Raw genomic sequence first — 21297 nt, 5'->3', positions numbered from 1 at the left:
TAAAACTCTATTATACTGCATAATTATGTAAATATATAAACATGGGTTTATTTTGCATTTAGTCGTTAATAAACATATACACAACAGATCAGATATAAGTTTTCCATAAAAGTCAGTATATTAGGAAAAATCCAAAGAAGAAAAACATCCTTTCATAGTCTCATTCCATTTTTTCTCTCTTACAAAACACTTTCATTATGTGGCCTACTGTATCATTTGACAATGCAAGCTTGCCGAAGCTTACATAAAAACAGCAAAACAGGGCAATTACTGATGCCATGAAGTTTAAGGCTCTGCTGATAGCATTTTTAACAAGGATAACGTGTAGATTATTTGAAGTTCAAATCAGATGTATAAATTAAGAACAAAGATGTGTCATGGTCTTATTTTGAAAGTTGTCACTGTAAAAATATGCAGATTCAAAACAACTGCAGCTTTTAATAAGCATTACAACAGTCACTATGTACAAGATAATAGACAGTTGCATTCAGATCTACATGTTGGTTTTTCTACAAAGATCCCATAAAAATATGTCTTTAAGTGAAAAGATTTAACTTATACTGCATGATGTATGCAGATGATGTATAGTACAGGTTGTGATGTACTTGTAGAATGAAAAAATGTTGAACAAATATTTATATATTTCAGATTGGTGCTGTAAAGTTGTATTTAACTCTAAAAGAAATGTAATGGTAGTAAAAGGAACATAATATGTGACCTTATTTTCTTGACCTATTCAAAGAAAGATGAAGACATAACTTTGCACAAACAATTTATGATTGAAAAGATGTCGTGAATAGTAGTAAAGCTCCATTATATAGCAAACGAAGTCTTCAAAGTTGATGCTCTTTCAACATCTTTCTTCTTAATCACACAGCTAATATTTATCATAAAATAATTCAATAAATCAAGACCATTTTCAACGTATTAAATACCAACGTATTGTGGTTAAACCCTGACAAAAGCGGTTTCCTGTAGTTCTCTCTGTCCGTCAACTTCTTAATGGCTTGTTGAAACACACACTTTTACATGTTTGCGTGAATTCCTTTTTGATTGTCCAACCCTAAAGGAAAACAATGCAGCATATTATTCATTTTGATTGTCATGTGACTGGGATGCATGTTTAAAATAAAAGATAGAGGCTTACCAGTAAGTCTCATGCTCAGTGAAGTTAATCCCACTCTAAGGTAGTGATGCTTGTAGTTGCATATTCCTGATGTTCAAGTGCAATAGCAAAATCTTCACCTTCACTTTCAATTTCACATGTTTCTCCTCTTTTGTACCCTTTATGTTGACTTTCTTCTTCCTCTGTGCTGATATTAAATGCTAATACACTTTCTTCAAGTCTTGCCGGTTCCTCATGCACAACCTCTGGTTCAGGCTCCTCCTCCGGTTCCTCAACCTCTAAAGGGGACACCTCTGTTCCTTCTTGGTTGTAAATTACTTCCTCAGCATCCATCCACACATCCTGATCATTCTCCTCCTCTGTATTATTAACATTAGCTTTTGTTTCTTGATCACAGTCTTCAGAGTGAACTGGTTCACCTCGGAACACTTTTCTTTCCTCTGTTTGACTTGCAGATTGCATCAATTCGTTTGCCTGCACATTAGACACTAGCTCTACTGTTGCTGCTGGGTGTATACCATTATCCAACAGTGCAGGATTAGTTGTTACCACAGCTGGTATCACAATGTTTACAGTTGGTTCTGTTACTTCTGTTGCTTGAGCTTCAGTTTCAGTTAACTCTGGGTCTTCCTGGCTCTCGGCCCTTTGTGTTGAATTTATTGCCATTTCAGATTCTACTGCCTCTTCTACGTGAATTACAACTTTTGACACATTGGTCTCTAACAAGGATTTAGTTTCAATTAGATGCATGCTAACATCTGAGAGTTCAGGTTGAGTCGTGATCAAGGCCCTTTCAACTAGGTTTGTCACTGGTTCACTGATTTCTATTGGCAGATAATTGACCCCAATTGTTTTTTCTACCAGTTCTACTACTTCAGTTGGGCGTATGCCAACACCCAGGAGTTCTTCTGGCTCATCCCTCACTTCAGTTTTTGGTTGGCATTCATCTGTAACTGCTTCTTTTTCTGAAAAATCCTCTGATGATTCCTTTTTCTGTGGTAGAAGGTTACGCACCAGTAGACCTAACAATGATTCTTTTACTTCTGGTTCATGAACATTTTCAGTTTTTGAAGGATCCTCAGGCTCAAGAATGCCTTCAGTGAGATGTATTGTTGTTCTTTCCTTAGTACATTCTTTGACCACATGTGTGTCAATAGACACTGCTTCTTCATTTGTTGTGTCCTTCACAGTATCTTCTGCATCAAATTGTAATACTTCTCCCAAGAGTTCAGGATGAGTAGTTACAACAGCTCTTTCAGTTGACTCTGAGATTTTTGCTGCTTCTGTTGTTTCTGTTGACTGATTATTGACTTCAGATGGCTCAATCTGTTCCTGGATCTTTCTTTCTGGTAAAATAACTGTCTTTGCAGGTTCAATTTCTTTAAGTTCTTGAAATCCTACCGCTGATGCATCTGTCTCTTTCTGAGTTTCAGTCCTGTCTGCTGTTGATGGTGGGGAATCTGATGCTCTTGCTACTTGTTCAACTGTTTTGATTAAATGCATGCTAACATCTGAGAGTTCAGGTTGAGTCATGATCAAGGCTCTTTCAACTAGGTTTGCCACTGGTTCGGTTATTTCTATTGGTTGAATGTTGACCTCAGTTTGCTCAATCAGTTCCTGGTCTGTTGTTGCAGAATCTGTTGTTTTTTCTACCAGTTCTACTACTTCAGTTGGGTGTATGCCAACACCCAAGAGTTCATCTGGCTCATCCGTCACTTCAGTTTTTGGTTGGCATTCATCTGTAACTGCTTTTTTTTCGGAAAAATCCTCTGATGATTCCTTTTTCTGTGGTAGAAGGTTACGCACCAGTAGACCTAACAATGATTCTTTGACTTGTGGTTCTTGAACATTTTCAGTTTTTGAAGGATCCTCAGGCTCAAGACTGTCTTCATTTTGAAGTATGGTTGCACTTTCCTTCATACTTTCTTTAAGTCTTTGATTTGTGTCAATAGATGCTGCTTCCTCATTTTTAGTGTCCTTCACAGTATCTTCTGCATCAAATTGTAATACTTCTCCCAAGAGTTCAGGATGAGTAGTTATAACAGCTCTTTCAGTTGACTCTGAGATTTTTGCTGCTTCTGTTATTTCTGTTGACTGCTTATTGACCTCAGATGGCTCAATCTGTTCCTGGATCTTTCTTTCTGGTGAAATAACTGTCTTTGCAGGTTCAGTTTCTTTAATGTCTTGAAATCCTACCACTGATGCATCTCTCTCTTTCTGAGTTTCAGTCCTGTCTGCTGTTGATGGTGGGGAATCTGATGCTTGTGTTGCTTGTTCAACTGTTTTGATTAGATGCATGCTAACATCTGACAGTTCAGGTTGAGTCGTTATCAGGGCTCTTTCAGCTAGGTTTGCCAGTGGTTCACTGATTTCTATAGGTTGAATGTTGACCTCAGTTGGCTTAATCTGTTCCTGGTCTGTTGTTGCTTCTACCAGTTCTACTACTTCAGTTGGGTGTATGCCAACACCCAAGAGTTCATCTGGCTCATCCGTCACTTCAGTTTTTGGTTGGTATTCATCTATATCTGTTTCTTTTTCTGAAAAATCCTCTGATGATTCCTTTTTCTGTGGTAGAAGGTTACGCACCAGTAGACCTAACAATGATTCTTTGACTTCTGGTTCTTGAACATTTTCAGTTTTTGAAGGATCCTCAGGCTCAAGACTGTCTTCATTTTGAAGTATGGTTGCACTTTCCTTCGTACTTTCTTTAAGTCTTTGATTTGTGTCAATAGATGCTGCTTCCTCATTTTTAGTGTCCTTCACAGTATCTTCTGCATCAAATTGTAATACTTCTCCCAAGAGTTCAGGATGAGTAGTTATAACAGCTCTTTCAGTTGACTCTGAGATTTTTGCTGCTTCTGTTATTTCTGTTGACTGATTATTGACTTCAGATGGCTCAATCTGTTCCTGGATCTTTCTTTCTGGTAAAATAACTGTCTTTGCAGGTTCAATTTCTTTAACTTCTTGAAATCCTACCGCTGACACATCCATCTCTCTCTCAGTTTCAGTCCTGTCTGTTGTTGCTGGTGCAGAACCTGTTATTGCTTCTACCAGTTCTACTACTTTAGTTGGGTGCATGCCAACACCCAAGAGTTCTTCTGGCTCATCCCTCAGATCAGTTTTTGGTTGGTGGTCATCTGTATCTGTTTGTTTTTCTGAAAAATCTGCTGATGATTCCTTTTTCTGTGGTAGAAGGTTATGCATCAGTAGACCTAACTGTGATTCTTTTACTTCTGGTTCATGAACATTTTCAGTTTTTGAAGGATCCTCAGGCTCAAGACTGCCTTCAGTGAGATATTTTGTTGTTCTTTCCTTAGTACTTTCTTTGACCACATTTGTGTCAATAGACACTGCTTCTTCATTTGTTGTGTCCTTCACAGTATCTTCTGCATCAAATTGTAATACTTCTCCCAAGAGTTCAGGATGAGTAGTTATAACCGCTCTTTCAGTTGACTCTGAGATTGTTGCTGGTTCTCTTATTTCTGTTGACTGATTATTGACCTCGGGTGGCTCAATCTGTTCCTGGATCTCTCTCTCTGGTAAAATAACTGTCTTTGCAGGTTCAGTTTCATTAAGTTCTTGAAATCCTACCACTGACAATTCTGCTTTTTTCTCAGTTTCAGTCCTATTTGTTAAGGGTGGGGAATTGGATGCTCTAGCTACTTGTTCAACTGTTTTGACTAAATGCATGCCAACATCCAAGAGTTCAGGTTGAGTCGTGATCAAAGCTCTATAAACTAGGTTTGCCACTGGTTCGGTTATTTCTTTTGGCTGATCATTGACCTCAGTTGGCTCAATCTGTTCCTGGTTCTCATTACTTTGTGTTATATTCATGGTTGTCACAGGCTCCACTGCTTCTACTGCTACAAATCCAACCTGGATCACATCTGTTTGTTTTGAAGTTTCAATTATGTCTGTTGTTGTTGGTGCAGAACCTATTGTTTTTTCTACCATTTGTACTACTTCTGTTGAGTGTATGCCAACACCCAAGAGTTCTTCTGACTCATCCCTGACTTCAGTTTTTTGTTGGCATTCATCTGTAACTGTTTCTTTTTCTGAAAAACCCTCTGAAGATTCCTTTTTATGTGGTAGAAGGTTATGCACCTGTAAACCTAACAGTGATTCTTTGACTTCTGGTTCTTGAACGTGTTCAGGTTTTGAAGAATCCTCATGCTTGAGACTATCGTCAATAAGAGGTATTGTTGCACTTTCCTTAAAACTTTCTTTGATCACATTTGTGTCAATAGACGCAGCTTCCTCATTTTGTGTGTCCTTCACGGTATCTTCTGCATCAGATGGTAATGCTTCTCCCACTAGTTCAGGATGAGTAGCTATATCACCTATTTTAGTTGGCTCTAAGATTGTTACTGCTTCTGTTATTTCTGTTGACTGATTATTGACCTCGGATGGCTCAGTCTGTTCTTTGATCTCTCTTTCTGGTGGAATAACTGTCTTTGCAGGTTCAGTTTCTTTAAGTGCTTGAAATTCTACCACTGACACGTCCGTCTCTGCCTCAGTTTCGGTCCTGTCTGTTGTTGATGGTGGGAAATCTGATGTTTTTGTTACTCTTTCCACTGTTTTTAAAAAATGCATGCCAACTTCCAAGATCTGAGGATGAGTCATGATCAAGGCTCTTTCAATTAAAACAAAGTTTGCTGTTGGTTTTGTGTTTTCTGTAGGCTGTTCATTGACCTTAGTTGCTTTGGTCTGTGTCGGAGAATCATAACTTTGTGTTACAATAATTGGCATCACAGGTTCCAATGCCTCTATTTCTTGAGATCCATCCTCCAAAACATCCATTTGTTTCACTGGTTCAGTACAGTCCATTATTTTTGTTGGGGATTGGGGAGTTTGTGATTTTGTTACTAGTTGTTCTGTTTCAATGGCAACATCCAACGGAACAGGTTGAGTTGTAATCACAGCCCTTTCTGTTAAAACCAAGAGGGAGTCTGGTCCTGTGATTTCTTTTGCTGGAACATTGGCCTCAGTTGAATTAATCTGTTTCTCACTCCCAGTACTCTGTGTTGGAATAATTGGCTTTACAGTTTGCACTGATTCTTCTTCCACATCTGAGTCCTCTGGTAATGCTTTGACCTCTCGTACTATGACACCTGCTTCTGATGTTGACTGTTTGGCTTTAGTTTGCTGTAGTTTCTCTTTGTGACTGCCGATGGAGACATTTAAACCAAATGGTAAATCTTGGGGGTTTGTGAGATCAACAGACACTTGCTGTGCAATTGCAGAGTCATCAATGAGGACAAAAGATTTTTCATCTTTTTCTGTCAATGTTCCAGTACCATCCTTTATAACTTTTTGATTCCCTATTTGATTTGATTCACTTGCAGCCAAGTCGCTCATTGCAGTTAAAGCATCTGGCTGTTTTATAATAGCTTGTTCCAAGATGGTAACCGCTGATTCAGATACCTTCTCTGGGACACATGGAATAACTTGAACATTTATCTTGGTTTCCTCATGGGTAAATTCCTTTTCAATTTCTGGAGTTGCAAAGAAATTTTCTACTGTTTTCATTGTGTCTGGACAATAATCTGTGACTTCTTTTGTTTCTGTTACCCCTACATCCAGTACATTGTCCACAATTGTCCCAGCTGATTTGAGATCGGCATCAACCACCTGCATTTGAATTTTATGGTTGCCGTCAAACTCTGATGGCACATGCACACTCTGGATCACAGTGTATTGCTCTGCTGTCACAGTGTCATCTTTTACCGAAGGCTTAGTAGTTTTGGCGCCCCCAAACACTTCCTGACTTGCCACTCTGTCAATCAGGGGTTCAGTAATGTACAATGTTTTGTCTGGCAAAAGATCAGGTATTGGAGCTGAGACCTTTTTCATATCACATGTGGCTACTTGTGTCACTTTGGCATGCTGAAGTGCGGCATTATTTATCGCAGTGCTTGAAAGTTCACTTTCCTTTTCCTTTTCAACACTGACTTGAACTGCACTGAGGTGCACTTCATGTTTGAATTCATCTTGCATTTTAGCATTGTCTACAGCAGGATCTTGGATTTCCTCAGGAATTATGGTCTCTTCTTGGACCTGAACAAGTTTTGATTCGTCATCAACAGATGATACATGAACTTGGGGTATTGCTTGTAACTCTTCTGTAACCTCAGGAATGCTAACTTCCTGTTCAATGACCATATGGCCATATGATTTCTCTGCAGCTTTATCAAATTGTGCCACAACTTCCCTCTCAATTGTATCTGTGACTGAGACAATGGTATTGTCAGCATCTGGTGTTGGAACAGTAGTTTCAGTAACTACATATATGCACATTGATGTGTGTTCCTCAGGTTTGGTCTTCTTTGCATTATCTTTGGCATCAGGTGGTAATACTTCCTGTTCCTGAACAAATTCAGTTTCAGAAGTCTCAACTGGTTGTTCTTCCTCTAGCTCCATTGTCACATCAGCTTTCAGAGTGTGTACCTCTGTAAATGGTGCCACTGCTGTGATGTCGTCAGATAATATGTGTTCAATCAGTGGGCTTCCTGCCTTTGAATCTAATCTTGATGGTTGTTCTGCCTGTAATTGTTCTGGTTCTTGAACCCATTCCGTTTTAGAATGATCTACTGGCTCAAGAGCTCCTTCACTGAGAGGTAATGTTGCCTTACCCATCTCAGTACTTTCTGTGATCACAAGAAGATCAGTCAATGAGCCTTCCTTAGTTCTGTTTTCCTTCACAGTCTCCTCTATGCCTGATGGTAACACTTCTGGTTCTTGTACATATTCAGTTGTTACAGCTTCAACTGGTACATTTTTTTCTGGATCATCCATTTCTTCAGTTCTTGATTGGGGTTCATTTGTGACCTTTTCTTTTGGTGACAAAACATCTGATAATACTTTATTTGGTAAAAGGCTATTCATCAGAAGACCAAGAAGTGATTCTTGTACTTCTGGTTCTTCGGCAAAATCAGTTTTTAAAGAATCTACAGGCTCCAGATTGTCTTCTTTCTGGGTAATTGTATTGAGAGTATTGGCACTAGCTTCCTCAGTACATTCTTCGACCACTTGCATGTGATTAGGTGCACCTCCCTCCGTTTTGGTGTCCATCACAGAATCTTCTATTTCACAAGGAACATCTTCTGATTCTTGAACATCATCAGTTTTCGGAATGTTGACTTGTAGTTTTGCTTTTGGCTCAACCATCAATGCAGTTTCCTTTTGCAGTTCATCACAAACTGTTTCCATTAATGTGATATCCTTCAGCATTACTTTTTCATCTGATTGGCTATTTGCGACGGTAGCTTTTTCTTCAGTTGGTAAGTTTTCTTCTGACTCATCCTTCACTTCAGTTTCTGGTTGGGGTTCATCTGTGACTGTTTCTTTTTGTGATAAATCATCAGATAATACTTGTTTTTGTGGTAAAAGACTATGCATCGGCTGACCTAATAGTGATTCTTGTGCTGTCTGTGATTCTTCTGGTTCTTCAAAGTGATCTGTTTTTGAAGGATCCTCAGGCTCAAGACTGCCTTCTGTGTGAGGTATTGTGTCACTACCTTCCTCTGTACATTCTGTGACCACCTGCATGCCAGTAGAGACACCTTCATTAGTTTTGAAGTCCTTTACAGAATCTTCTACATCAGAGGGCAATACTTCTGGTTCTTGATTATCATCAGTTTCAGCACCTTTGGATTGTGGTTTTCCTTCTGGCTCAACCCTCAATTCAGTTTCATTTTGTGGTTCATCTTTAACTGTTTCCAATGCTGTGATATCCTCCACTATTACTTTTTCAAATGATAGGTTAGTTGTCATTGAGTCCAATTGTGCTTCTTGAACTGTAGTTATAACTTCAGCTTCTGGAATATGTTCAGCTTCAACTGGTAAGTTTTCAGCTGACTCATCCCTCACTTCAGTTTCTGGTTGGGGCTCACCTGGAATTGTTTCTTTTTGTAATAAATCCTCTGATAATACTTTTGTTTGTGGTAAAAGACTACATATCAGTTGACTTAACAAGGATTGTTGTGCTGTCAGCGATTTTTCTGATTCTTCAACGTGAAGAGTTTTTGAAGGATCCTCAGGCTCAAGACTGCCTTCTGTATGAGGTATTGTTTCACTACCTTCCTCTGTATATTCTGTGACCACCTGCATGCCAGTAGATGAACCTTCCTCAGTTTTGATATCCTTAACAGAATCTTTTACATCAGAGGAAAATACTTCTGGTTCTTCAATATCATCAGTTTCAGCACCTTTGGCTTGTAGTTTTTCTTCTGGTTCAATTCTCAATTCAGGTACATTTTGTGGTTCATCTTTAACTGTCTCCAATTCTGTGATATCCTCCACAATTAACTTTTCCAGTGATAGGTTAGTCGTCATTGAGTCCAATTGTTCTTCTTGAACTATAGGTAAAACTTCAGCTTCTGGAATATGTTTAGATTCAACTGGTAAGTTTTCTTCTGACTCATCCTTCGCTTCAGTTTCTGGTTGGGGGTCATCTGTGACTGTTTCTTTTTGTGATAAATCCTCTGATAATACTTTTGACTGTGGTAAAAGACTACGCATCAGTTGACCTAACAGTGATTGTTGTGCTGTCTGCGATTCTTCTGGTTCTTCAACGTGATCAGTTTTTGAAGGATCCTCAGGCTCAAGACTGCCTTCTGTGTGAGGTATTGTTTCACTACCTTCCTTTGTACATTCTGGGACCACTTGCATGCCAGTAGAGACACCTTCATTAGTTTTGAAGTCCTTAACAGAATCTTCTCCATCAAAGGGTAATACTTCTGGTTCTTGATTATCATCAATTTTGGCACCTTTGTCTTGTAGTTTTCTTTCTGGCTCAACCTTCAATTCAGTTTCTGGTTGGGGTTCATCTGTGACTGTTTCTTTTTGTGATAAATCATCAGATAATACTTGTTTTTGTGGTAAAAGACTATGCATCGGCTGACCTAATAGTGATTCTTGTGCTGTCTGTGATTCTTCTGGTTCTTCAAAGTGATCTGTTTTTGAAGGATCCTCAGGCTCAAGACTGCCTTCTGTGTGAGGTATTGTGTCACTACCTTCCTCTGTACATTCTGTGACCACCTGCATGCCAGTAGAGACACCTTCATTAGTTTTGAAGTCCTTTACAGAATCTTCTACATCAGAGGGCAATACTTCTGGTTCTTGATTATCATCAGTTTCAGCACCTTTGGATTGTGGTTTTCCTTCTGGCTCAACCCTCAATTCAGTTTCATTTTGTGGTTCATCTTTAACTGTTTCCAATGCTGTGATATCCTCCACTATTACTTTTTCAAATGATAGGTTAGTTGTCATTGAGTCCAATTGTGCTTCTTGAACTGTAGTTATAACTTCAGCTTCTGGAATATGTTCAGCTTCAACTGGTAAGTTTTCAGCTGACTCATCCCTCACTTCAGTTTCTGGTTGGGGCTCACCTGGAATTGTTTCTTTTTGTAATAAATCCTCTGATAATACTTTTGTTTGTGGTAAAAGACTACATATCAGTTGACTTAACAAGGATTGTTGTGCTGTCAGCGATTTTTCTGATTCTTCAACGTGAAGAGTTTTTGAAGGATCCTCAGGCTCAAGACTGCCTTCTGTATGAGGTATTGTTTCACTACCTTCCTCTGTATATTCTGTGACCACCTGCATGCCAGTAGATGAACCTTCCTCAGTTTTGATATCCTTAACAGAATCTTTTACATCAGAGGAAAATACTTCTGGTTCTTCAATATCATCAGTTTCAGCACCTTTGGCTTGTAGTTTTTCTTCTGGTTCAATTCTCAATTCAGGTACATTTTGTGGTTCATCTTTAACTGTCTCCAATTCTGTGATATCCTCCACAATTAACTTTTCCAGTGATAGGTTAGTCGTCATTGAGTCCAATTGTTCTTCTTGAACTATAGGTAAAACTTCAGCTTCTGGAATATGTTTAGATTCAACTGGTAAGTTTTCTTCTGACTCATCCTTCGCTTCAGTTTCTGGTTGGGGGTCATCTGTGACTGTTTCTTTTTGTGATAAATCATCTGATAATACTTTTTTTTGTGGTAAAAGACGATGCATCAGTTGACCAAACAGGGATTCTTGTGCTGTCTGTGATTCTTGTGGTTCTTCAATATAATCAGTTTTTGAAGTATCCTCAGGCTCAAGACTGCCTTTTGTATGAGGTATTGTTTCACTACCTTCCTCTGTACATTCTGTGAGCACTTGCATGTCTGTAGATGCACCTTTCTCAGTTTTTAAGTCCTTTACAGAATCTTCAACATCAGAGGGCAATACTTCTGGTTCTTGATTATCATCAGTTTCAGCACCTTTGGATTGTAGTTTTCCTTCTGGCTCAACCCTCAATTCAGTTTCATTTTGTGGTTTGTCTTTAACTGTTTCCAACGCTGTGATATCCTCCACTATAACCTTCTCAAGTGATAGGTTAGTTGTCATTGAGTCCAATTGTCCTTCTTGAACTCTAGTTATAATTTCAGCTTCTGGAATATGTTGAGCTTCAACTGGCAAGTTTTCAGCTGACTCATCCCTCACTTCAGTTTCTGGTTGGGGCTCACCTGGAATTGTTTCTTTTTGTGATGAATCCTCTGATAATACTTTTGACTGTGGTAAAAGACGATGCATCAGTTGACTTAACACGGATTGTTGTGCTGTCTGCGATTCTTCTGGTTCTTCAACGTGATCAGTTTTTGAAGGATCCTCAGGCTCAAGACTGCCTTCTGTATGAGGTATTGTTTCACTACCTTCCTCTGTATATTCTGTGACCACCTGCATGCCAGTAGATGAACCTTCCTCAGTTTTGATATCCTTAACAGAATCTTTTACATCGGAGGAAAATACTTCTGGTTCTTCAATATCATCAGTTTCAGCACCTTTGGCTTGTAGTTTTTCTTCTGGTTCAATCCTCCATTCAGGTACATTTTGTGGTTTTTCTCTGACTGTTTCCAAGCCTGTGATATCCTCCACTATTACTTTTTCAAGTGATAGGTTAGTTGTCATTGAGTCCAATTGTGCTTCTTGAACTGTAGTTATAACTTCAGCTTCTGGAATATGTTTAGCATTAACTGGTAAGTTTTCTTCTGACTCATCCTTTCCTTCAGTTTCTGGTTGGGGTTCACCTGTGACTGTTTCTTTTTGTGATAAATCATCTGATAATACTTTTTTTTGTGGTAAAAGACTATGTATCAGTTGACCAAACAGTGATTCTTGTGCTGTCTGTGATTCTTGTGGTTCTTCAATATGATCAGTTTTTGAAGGATCCTCAGGCTCAAGACTGCCTTCTGTATGAGGTATTGTTTCACTACCTTCCTCAGTACATTCTGTGACCACTTGCATGTCTGTAGATGCACCTTCCTCAGTTTTTAAGTCCTTAAAAGAATCTTCTACAGAAGAAATTAATACTTCTGGTTCTTGATTCTCATCAGTTTCAGCACCTTTGGCTTGTAGTTTTCCTTCTGGCTTCAGCCTCACTTCAGTTTCTTGTTGGGGTTCGTCTCTAACTGTTTCCAATGCTGTGATATCCTCCACTATTATTTTTTCCAGTGATAGGTTAGTTGTCATTGAGTCCACTTGCACTTCTTGAACTGTTATTTTAACTTCAGCTTCTGGAATATGTTCAGCTTCAACTGGTAAGTTTTCAGCTGACTCATCCCTCCCTTCTGTTTCTTGTTGGGGTTCTTCTGGAACTGTTTCGTTTCGTGATAACTCATCTGATAACAATTTTTTTTGTGGTAAAAGACTACGCATCAGTTGACCTAACAGGGATCGTTGTGCTGTCTGCGATTCTTCTGGTTCTTCAACGTGATCCATTTTTAAAGGATCCTTAGGCTCAAGACTGCCTTCTGTATGAGGTATTGTTTGACGACCTTCCTCAGTACATTCTGGGACCACCTGCATGCCAGTAGATGAACCTTCCTCAGTTTTGATGTCCCTCACAGAATCTTTTATATCAGAGGGAAATACTTCTGGTTCTTCAGTATCATCAATTTGTGCACCTTTGACTTGTAGTTTTTCTTCTGGTTCAATCCTCCATTCAGGTACATTTTGTGGTTTTTCTCTGACTGTTTCCAAGCCTGTGATATCCTCCACTATTACTTTTTCAAGTGATAGGTTAGTTGTCATTGAGTCCAATTGTGCTTCTTGAACTGTAGTTATAACTTCAGCTTCTGGAATATGTTTAGCATTAACTGGTAAGTTTTCTTCTGACTCATCCTTTCCTTCAGTTTCTGGTTGGGGTTCATCTGTGACTGTTTCTTTTTGTGATAAATCATCTGATAATACTTTTTTTTGTGGTAAAAGACTACGTATCAGTTGACCAAACAGTGATTCTTGTGCTGTCTGCGATTCTTCTGGTTCTTCAACATGATCAGTTTTTGAAGGATCCTGAGACTCAAGACTGCCTTTTGTATGAGGTATTGTTTCACTACTTTCCTCTGTACATTCTGTGACCACCTGCATGCCAGTTGATGACCCTTCCTCAGTTTTGAAATCCTTAACAGAATCGTCTACATCAGAGAGTAATACTTCTGGTTCTTGATTGTCATCAATTTTGGCACCTTTGGCTTGTAGTTTTCCTTCTTTCTTCAGTCTCACTTCAGTTTCTTGTTGGGGTTCATCTCTAACTGTTTCCAATGCTGTAATATCCTCAAGTAGTACTTTTTCAAATGATAGGTTAGTTGTCTTTGAGTCCAATTGTGCTTCTTGAACTGCAGTTATAACTTCAGCTTCTGGAATATGTTCAGCTTCAACTGACAAATTTTCTTCTGAATCATCCCTCACTTCTCTTTCTTTTTGGGGTTCATCTGGAACTGTTTCTTTTTGTGATAAATCATCTGATAATACTTTTTTTTGTGGTAAAAGACTACGCATCAGTTGACCTAACAGTGATTGTTGTGGTGTCTGCAATTCTTCTGATTCTTCAACGTAATCAGTTCTTGAAGTATCCTCAAGCTCAAGACTGCCTTCTGTGTGAGGTATTATTTCATTACCGTCCTCTGTACATTCTGTGACCACCTGCATGTCAGTCGATGAACCTTCCTCAATTTTGATATCCTTCACAGAATCTTTTACATCAGAGGGAAATACTTCTGGTTCTTCAATATCATCAATTTGTGCACCTTTAATTTGTAGTTTTTCTTCTGGTTCAATCCTCCATTCAGGTACATTTTGTGGTTTTTCTCTGACTGTTTCCAAGCCTGTGATATCCTCCACTATTACTTTTTCAAGTGATAGGTTAGTTGTCATTGAGTCCAATTGTGCTTCTTGAACTGTAGTTATAACTTCAGCTTCTGGAATATGTTTAGCATTAACTGGTAAGTTTTCTTCTGACTCATCCTTTCCTTCAGTTTCTGGTTGGGGTTCATCTGTGACTGTTTCTTTTTGTGATAAATCATCTGATAATACTTGTTTTTGTGGTAAAAGACGATGCATCAGTTGACCAAACAGTGATTCTTGTGCTGTCTGTGATTCTTCTGGTTCTTCAACATGATCAGTTTTTGAAGGATCCTCAGACTCAAGACTGCCTTTTGTATGAGGTATTGTTTCACTACTTTCCTCAGTACATTCTGTGAGCACCTGCATGCCAGTCGATGACCCTTCCTCAGTTTTGAAGTCCTTAACAGAATCGTCTACATCAGAGAGTAATACTTCTGGTTCTTGATTGTCATCAATTTTGGCACCTTTGGCTTGTAGTCTTCCTTCTTTCTTCAGTCTCACTTCAGTTTCTTGTTGGGATTCATCTCTAACTATTTGCAATGCTGTGATACCCTCAAGTAGTACTTTTTCAAACGATAGATTAGTTGTCTTTGAGTCCAATTGTGCTTCTTGAACTGCAGTTATAACTTCAGCTTCTGGGATATGTTTAGCTTCAACTGGCAAGTTTTGTTCTGACTCATCCCTCACTTCAGTTTCTGGTTGGGGTTCATCTGGAACTGTTTCTTTTTGTGATAAATCCTCTGATAATACTTTTGACTGTGGTAAAAGACTACGCATCAGTTGACCTAACAGTGATTGTTGTGCTGTCTGCGATTCTTCTGGTTCTTCAACGTGATCAGTTTTTGAAGGATCCTCAGGCTCAAGACTGCCTTCTGTGTGAGGTATTGTTTCACTACCTTCCTTTGTACATTCTGGGACCACTTGCATGCCAGTAGAGACACCTTCATTAGTTTTGAAGTCCTTAACAGAATCTTCTCCATCAAAGGGTAATACTTCTGGTTCTTGATTATCATCAATTTTGGCACCTTTGTCTTGTAGTTTTCTTTCTGGCTCAACCTTCAATTCAGTTTCTGGTTGGGGTTCATCTGTGACTGTTTCTTTTTGTGATAAATCATCTGATAATACCTTTTTTTGTGGTAAAAGACTACGCATCAGCTGACCTAACAGTGATTGTTGTGCTGTCTGTGATTCTTCTGCTTCTTTAACATGATAAGTTTTTGAAGGATCCTCAGGCTCAAGATTACCTTCTGTAGGAGGTATTGTTTCACTACCTTCCTCAGTACATTCTGTGACCACCTGCATGCCAGTAGATGCACCTTCCTCAGTTTTGATATCCTTCACAGAATCGTTTACATCAGAGAGTAATACTTCTGGTTCTTGAATATCAAGTGATAGGTTAGTTGTCCTTGAGTCCAATTGAGCTTCTTGAACTGTAGTTATAACTTCCGCTTCTAGGATATGTTCAGCTTCAGCTGATATGCTCTCTATTTGGGCTTTAGCTGCAAGGTCATTTACTGCATCCACTTCGTGTATTTCCAGAATTGTAGTCTCCTTGTCTTCTTTTACAAATGTTCTGAATATATGATGCAAGACAGAACCAACAATACTTTCAGACTTTGGAGGGGCTGAGGAAATTGTGACTGCCATTGGACTTGTGGAGATGTTTTCAACAACTTGATGTAGGAGTTTTTCTGTTTCCTTGACCTCATATTCTGCCGGGACTGGTGTTGTGTTTCCTGATGTTTTGGATGACTCTGAGGATAACTGGGAGACTGCAGAGATCATCTCTGTTTCGTCTGCTAGTGTGGTAACTGAGGCAGGCTCTGGTGCAGTGATGGCCTCAGATGTGATCTCTAACAAGTCCTCTGCTAGAGTGTCATCTCTACCTACCTCCTCATTTATTGAAACTGGAGTGGCCATGGTCTCTGTAATTATGCCCTCCTCTGTAATGTCGCTGAGTTGTTGATGTTTACTGATTATTTCTGAAACATCCAGTTGTTCAATTTTAGCAGTCATTATAGATGTCCCATTATCTAGAGCATCAACATTTTCTTCCAATTTCTTTCCTTCATTCTGCAGACTTTCACAGGGTAGGACTGGTTGAGCCATCTGATGAAGGAGGTCTTGGGAGACTTCCTTGGGAAAGTGACTTACTATATCAACCTGAGTTTGTATTTGAACCAGTGACTGTGGTGCATCAAACTCAGACATTGGAACCACAGCTGGTGTCTCAGAGTCTTCATCATCTGAAGGTACATCCTTATCAATCTCATCTGAAGATGCATGGTCTTGCTTTTCAGTGGACTTTCTTTTTTTCCGTCCAGGTAGGAGTTTCTTTATTGAAAAGGAAGACTCATCTTGAGACACCTCACTATCAGATTGTATGTTGTCTTTGCCTTCGTCCTCATCCTTGACCTTCCTTTTAGGAGTGACTAGTCTTTTAAATGATTTCCAGGTTGACCCTCCATCGCCTATTGAAGGACTTTGTTTTGGGGAAGACACTGAAACATCATTCTTTTTCTCATTTGCTCTTTCCTCAGGTAATTCTGAACCATTTTTAGAACCAACTTCTTGCTTGTTATCATCAATCTGAGGTGATTCATCCTCAGAGTCTGATGTTTTTCGGCTTCTCTTCTTCCCAGATCTGCACAAGACGGCTTCCCATGACACTGATGAGTCTTTTCTTTTTTTGCCCTCTTCTGTGCTGTGATCTGATATTTGCTCTCCATCAGTTGGTTTTGGTTCTTCAACTGAATCTGGGAATTCTGTCTCTTTATTGCTCAAAGAAGTCGTCCTTGTGTGCTTTTTAGGTGTCAAAAGTTTTTTGAAGGACACCCATGCACCATCCTCCTGTCCTGCTGCCTCTAGGGAGGGCTGTGTTGATTTCTCTTCTTCCTGATTCTCAGTTGACTCTGTCGATGACAGGAGCTGATCTGCAGCATGTTCTCCAGAGTCAGACAGCTTGGAATCACTGGACCGCCTACTTCTTGGCTTTTTGGAGAGTTTCTTAAAGCTAGAACCTGACAGCAGCCTTTTTAGAGGGCTTGCTTGAACTTTGTCCTTCTCTTGAGAATTCAGAGTTTCAGATTCAGGGAAAACAGTAGTCATAGTAGTATCAATAGCAGTTGAATGATCTGTGGTTGGTGATTTTCCTTCATCTACCTTCTTAGCCGATGTTACAGTCAGGATTTCCTGCTTGGTTTCATTTTCTGTATGTGCTGTATCTACTACAGCTGCCTCAACACCTGGATCAATTTTTTCTTTTTCTTCTTGTTGGTTATATTCGGTTTCTTCCACAAACTCCACAGTTTCCTTTTTTCCCATATCAACCATTTCTTTCTCATTGACGTCATCTTCTACAGCTTTCCTTTTTTTTCGTAGTCCAGAAAAGATTCCAGTTGTAAAAAATCTTTTAATTGGGGATACGACCTCCTCGTGTTCAGGTGGAGATACTAAGTTGGACTCTTCCTCAGGGGTGGTATCTTGGTGTGATTCTTCTACCGCAGATTCATCAGCATTATCAGATTCAACATCCTCTTTGGCTTCTGTTGCTTTCTCCTCTGCATTTTCTAGAACATCCTCTGGTGTAACATCTGTGATGGTTGGACATGCTGTGGAGTCATTATCAGTAGACACTTGTGCTATATTCACATCAGTATTCTGTTCAGCATCTTCCATTTGGATTTCTTCCGCTGAATCTTCAAAGTTTTCTTGTCCGCTTGGTTCATCATTGGCATCATTGGCATTGGCATCATTAGTCTCATCTGGCAAATCCCTTAATAAATCAGTTGAACCCCTCTTTATTGACAATCTCAAACCAATGTTGCTGAAAAACCTTCTAAAACCCTCATTGATGTCATTTGTCTTTGCATCCATTTCTGTCATGTCTAGTGATACATCTTCAGCAACATCAGCCTCATTGGAGGATTCAATTTCATTTTTTTCAATGGGTTTTGATGGGGTTTCTTCTTCAAGTGGATTTTCTGTTTGTGAAACCTCTTCATCTGGTGTTAGGACCGCTAAACCAGGAAATAAATGAATAATTCAAAAACACCTTCCATGCAGGGGGGTGTAAAACGATGATAAAGAAGAGATTCTGTCAGCTAAATTCAAACAAGTTGTGCATATACACAACTTTCAATAAGCATTACTACATACATAAGTACCTACCGTCTGTAGCGATCTCATCCTCACAGTGGTTATTAACCTCTGCTATTGAGCTGCCTGCTTTTTCGTTGATCTCAGAGATCTGCCCAATGTTTTTGAAAGGCTGGAAAAAAAGCACAAAAAAGAACCAACAATGATCCTTTACACTTGGCAGAGATTAGGTGGAAGCTCCAAAACACAGACATCCAATCATTCCCCAACTTTAATCAGCCCCTTTTTAAAACATTACCCCATTCCCAATATGGATTACACAAACACTTTAAAAGCACTGTTAGAATCATCAAAAACAATTATTTGTAAACTTATTGCTGGAGAATAACGTCAAATACTTAAGATTGTGTTCAATGGAAGCAAACAAAGAATTAACATATTTCATTAATTAGGCTCCAAAGTCCTATTCTGTACAAAAAACCTGGTCTGAAACATTTGGGTGGGTGTGAAAGTAATCTTACAGTTTTACAACCCTAATTGTCCCAATTTCAAAACCTTGAACCAGATTTGGCTGATAGGGAGGGTGGGGGGCAAGAAACACAGGTCTATCAACTATAGTATAAATAGTTGATGAACCCTTTTTTGCCACTTAATGAAATGCAGATCAATGTTACACACTCTTAAAAGCAAGAATATTATTTTTCATCATGCAACAGTAAGTTGTGACTGAGTATTCTGTTGGACAAGAGACATTCCATGATTAATGATTGCTGAAGAACAGACTCGTATTTAGCTGGTTATGATCAATTATAAAGATACATTTACATAAACTAAGTAACTGCTCTGTGGTAGCCATGGTCACAAACAAAGTTGCAAAATCTTGGGGAATGTTTAAGTAGATTTGCAGCAGTCCAGTTTCAGATGATGGAAGTAGTTGATTTAGTGGAGCAAAGTTATACTCTTTTTTTTTGCACGTTTATGACCAAATCACAGCAGAACTAATATTCAGAACAATACCCCTCCCTCTTGTGTGATATTGCTTGAATGATTTAGGCACAGGCCTTTTCTAGCTTTCAACCACCTTTTCAACTGCCTTTTTTGATGCATAATACCATAAACTAAATCAGTGGAAAATGCACTAAATACTCATTATCTGAATATCCCAAGAACCAGATTTCACTTGCTTCAGAATAAATGGGTTATGATTTGATTAAAGATAACTGTCAGCTGATTTTCCAATCATCTGTGTGTAACATGCAAACACATAACCCATATGAGAGGCTGTAAACAGCCATAGCTTTGTTTTCACTCATCCCGAACCAAAATGGTTGAGTGCCCCTTAATGGATAATATCATGCACGTTTAAGTAGAAAACACTTGGAGGACTTTTTAAAAAAGAAGAAATTACTGGGGATCAATTATTGTGCAATTCAGGCAATTCAGTTAAGATACATGACTTCAGTTAAAAAGTGAAGTAAAACTTCTCTTAGACTGACAGTGGGAAAAATAATGTTTCTTTTCTCAATAACTCAACATCCCAAACTTTAGGCCTACTTATCAAAAATGAAATTTATGCATATAAAGAGGCACACTTTGACCCTTTCCCTCCACATACAAAACATGGTTATAAATCATGAGACATAAAGTAGGTTTTTGGATAGTAACAGTACAGTGCTGCCAAATTGACTTCCGCTTCAAACTCAGTGATGATCATGTTGTACACAAATAATCAATGTTACCTTCTGCTGAGTGCAGCAGTGGGGAAATTCCATCTCTCCCTTGGGCTTTATTTAAGTTCCTCTAAGAATGAAAGGTCATTATTCACTTCCAATCAGACTAAGTAAAGTTGGTAACCAAGGTAGCTAACACATTATCAAACCATAAACACAACAGTCTAGTGTTTTAGATACTTGCAGTGTCCAGTGCAATTTCTCTAAATAAGAGAAGGGCTTACGTTTTTATCTCGAGGTTGATGGATGTCTTGGCAAGCAGCTCTTGCAATGCCCTGACAAAAAAACCGCCTCAGCACATCTTTAAATACACAACAACCACTGACTACCTGTTATTAAAATTGATGCAGCCTCAACAATACGTCTTAAAGCATTTTCTGAAAGTCCGTATAGCACAGGAGAAAAACAGTGACAGCTCTTTAAGTTCGTCTGTAAACGTGATAGGAGTCATGGTAGGCTATGTCAACAAACATGATCTGAGGAAATAAGATGATACCTTGTCTTCAGGGCTCGTCTCAGCCTGAGCATCATCCACTTTTCCGCTCTCCTCCTCACCAGCTTCATCCTTCATGCCCTCCCGTTGCGCAGATTGAGCGTCTCCCATTCTCGCAGCTGCAGCGCGTCACTCTCCGGGAAGAGACCCAAAACTGATGCAAATATCCCAAATGTGAACTGAGAAAGGCACGCCGTGAACACCGCGAGGGAGCCAGAGAGACGGTCAGCTTTCAAATGCTATAGGCTGGCTGTTGGAAAAAGTATTTTTCAGACAAACACCTCCCCGCAGGATCACATGGATCACATGAAAGCTTTTGCATGGTCCGACCCGGCCCGGCCCGGCCCCCCCTCCCCCTCCCTCGCTGCATCAAAAAAATAACTGCAGAGGATTCACGGAGTGCTCTCAGGTGACTGTAGCGTTTCTCACGATTAACAAGCATGTAAGTGGATGTACAAATAAGTTACAGTAGCGTGAAATACATTTCCACCTTGACATACCAGTATGTTACGGTGCAAAAAGGTTTTTTCATGGGAAACATTAAGCAGCTGCAGCAGGCGAGTGTGCAGGTTGATGCAAGGAGACTACGACTTAGAAAAACTCTAGAAACCCACACTGGAACGTGATTTTTTGAAAACTTGCCAAATATTAATTATATATATGTTTTTATCAATTGACAAACA

The 21297-nt window shown here is 39.2% G+C and overlaps 1 protein-coding gene across 1 annotated transcript; it reads right to left on the bottom strand.

Annotated features, from left to right (window-relative positions):
- Positions 1–329: 329 nt before the first annotated feature.
- On the bottom strand, positions 330–21004 carry LOC306840229 (uncharacterized protein). Its single transcript, XM_079369369.1, has 3 exons — positions 20618–21004; positions 18464–18563; positions 330–1063 (listed from the first exon to the last, which is right to left on the bottom strand). Exons 1-3 carry the CDS (start codon positions 20723–20725, stop codon positions 1026–1028), a joined length of 246 nt encoding a protein of 81 aa, XP_079225495.1. The 5' UTR covers positions 20726–21004; the 3' UTR covers positions 330–1025.
- Between the last annotated feature and the right edge of the window lie 293 nt (positions 21005–21297).

This window comes from Symphodus melops (genome assembly GCF_947650265.1).
Source record: "Symphodus melops genome assembly, chromosome: 19".
NCBI classification, from domain to species: domain Eukaryota; kingdom Metazoa; phylum Chordata; class Actinopteri; order Labriformes; family Labridae; genus Symphodus; species Symphodus melops.
The sequence above is the reverse complement of the archived record's forward strand: the minus strand, read 5'-3'. Positions and strand labels throughout refer to the sequence as shown.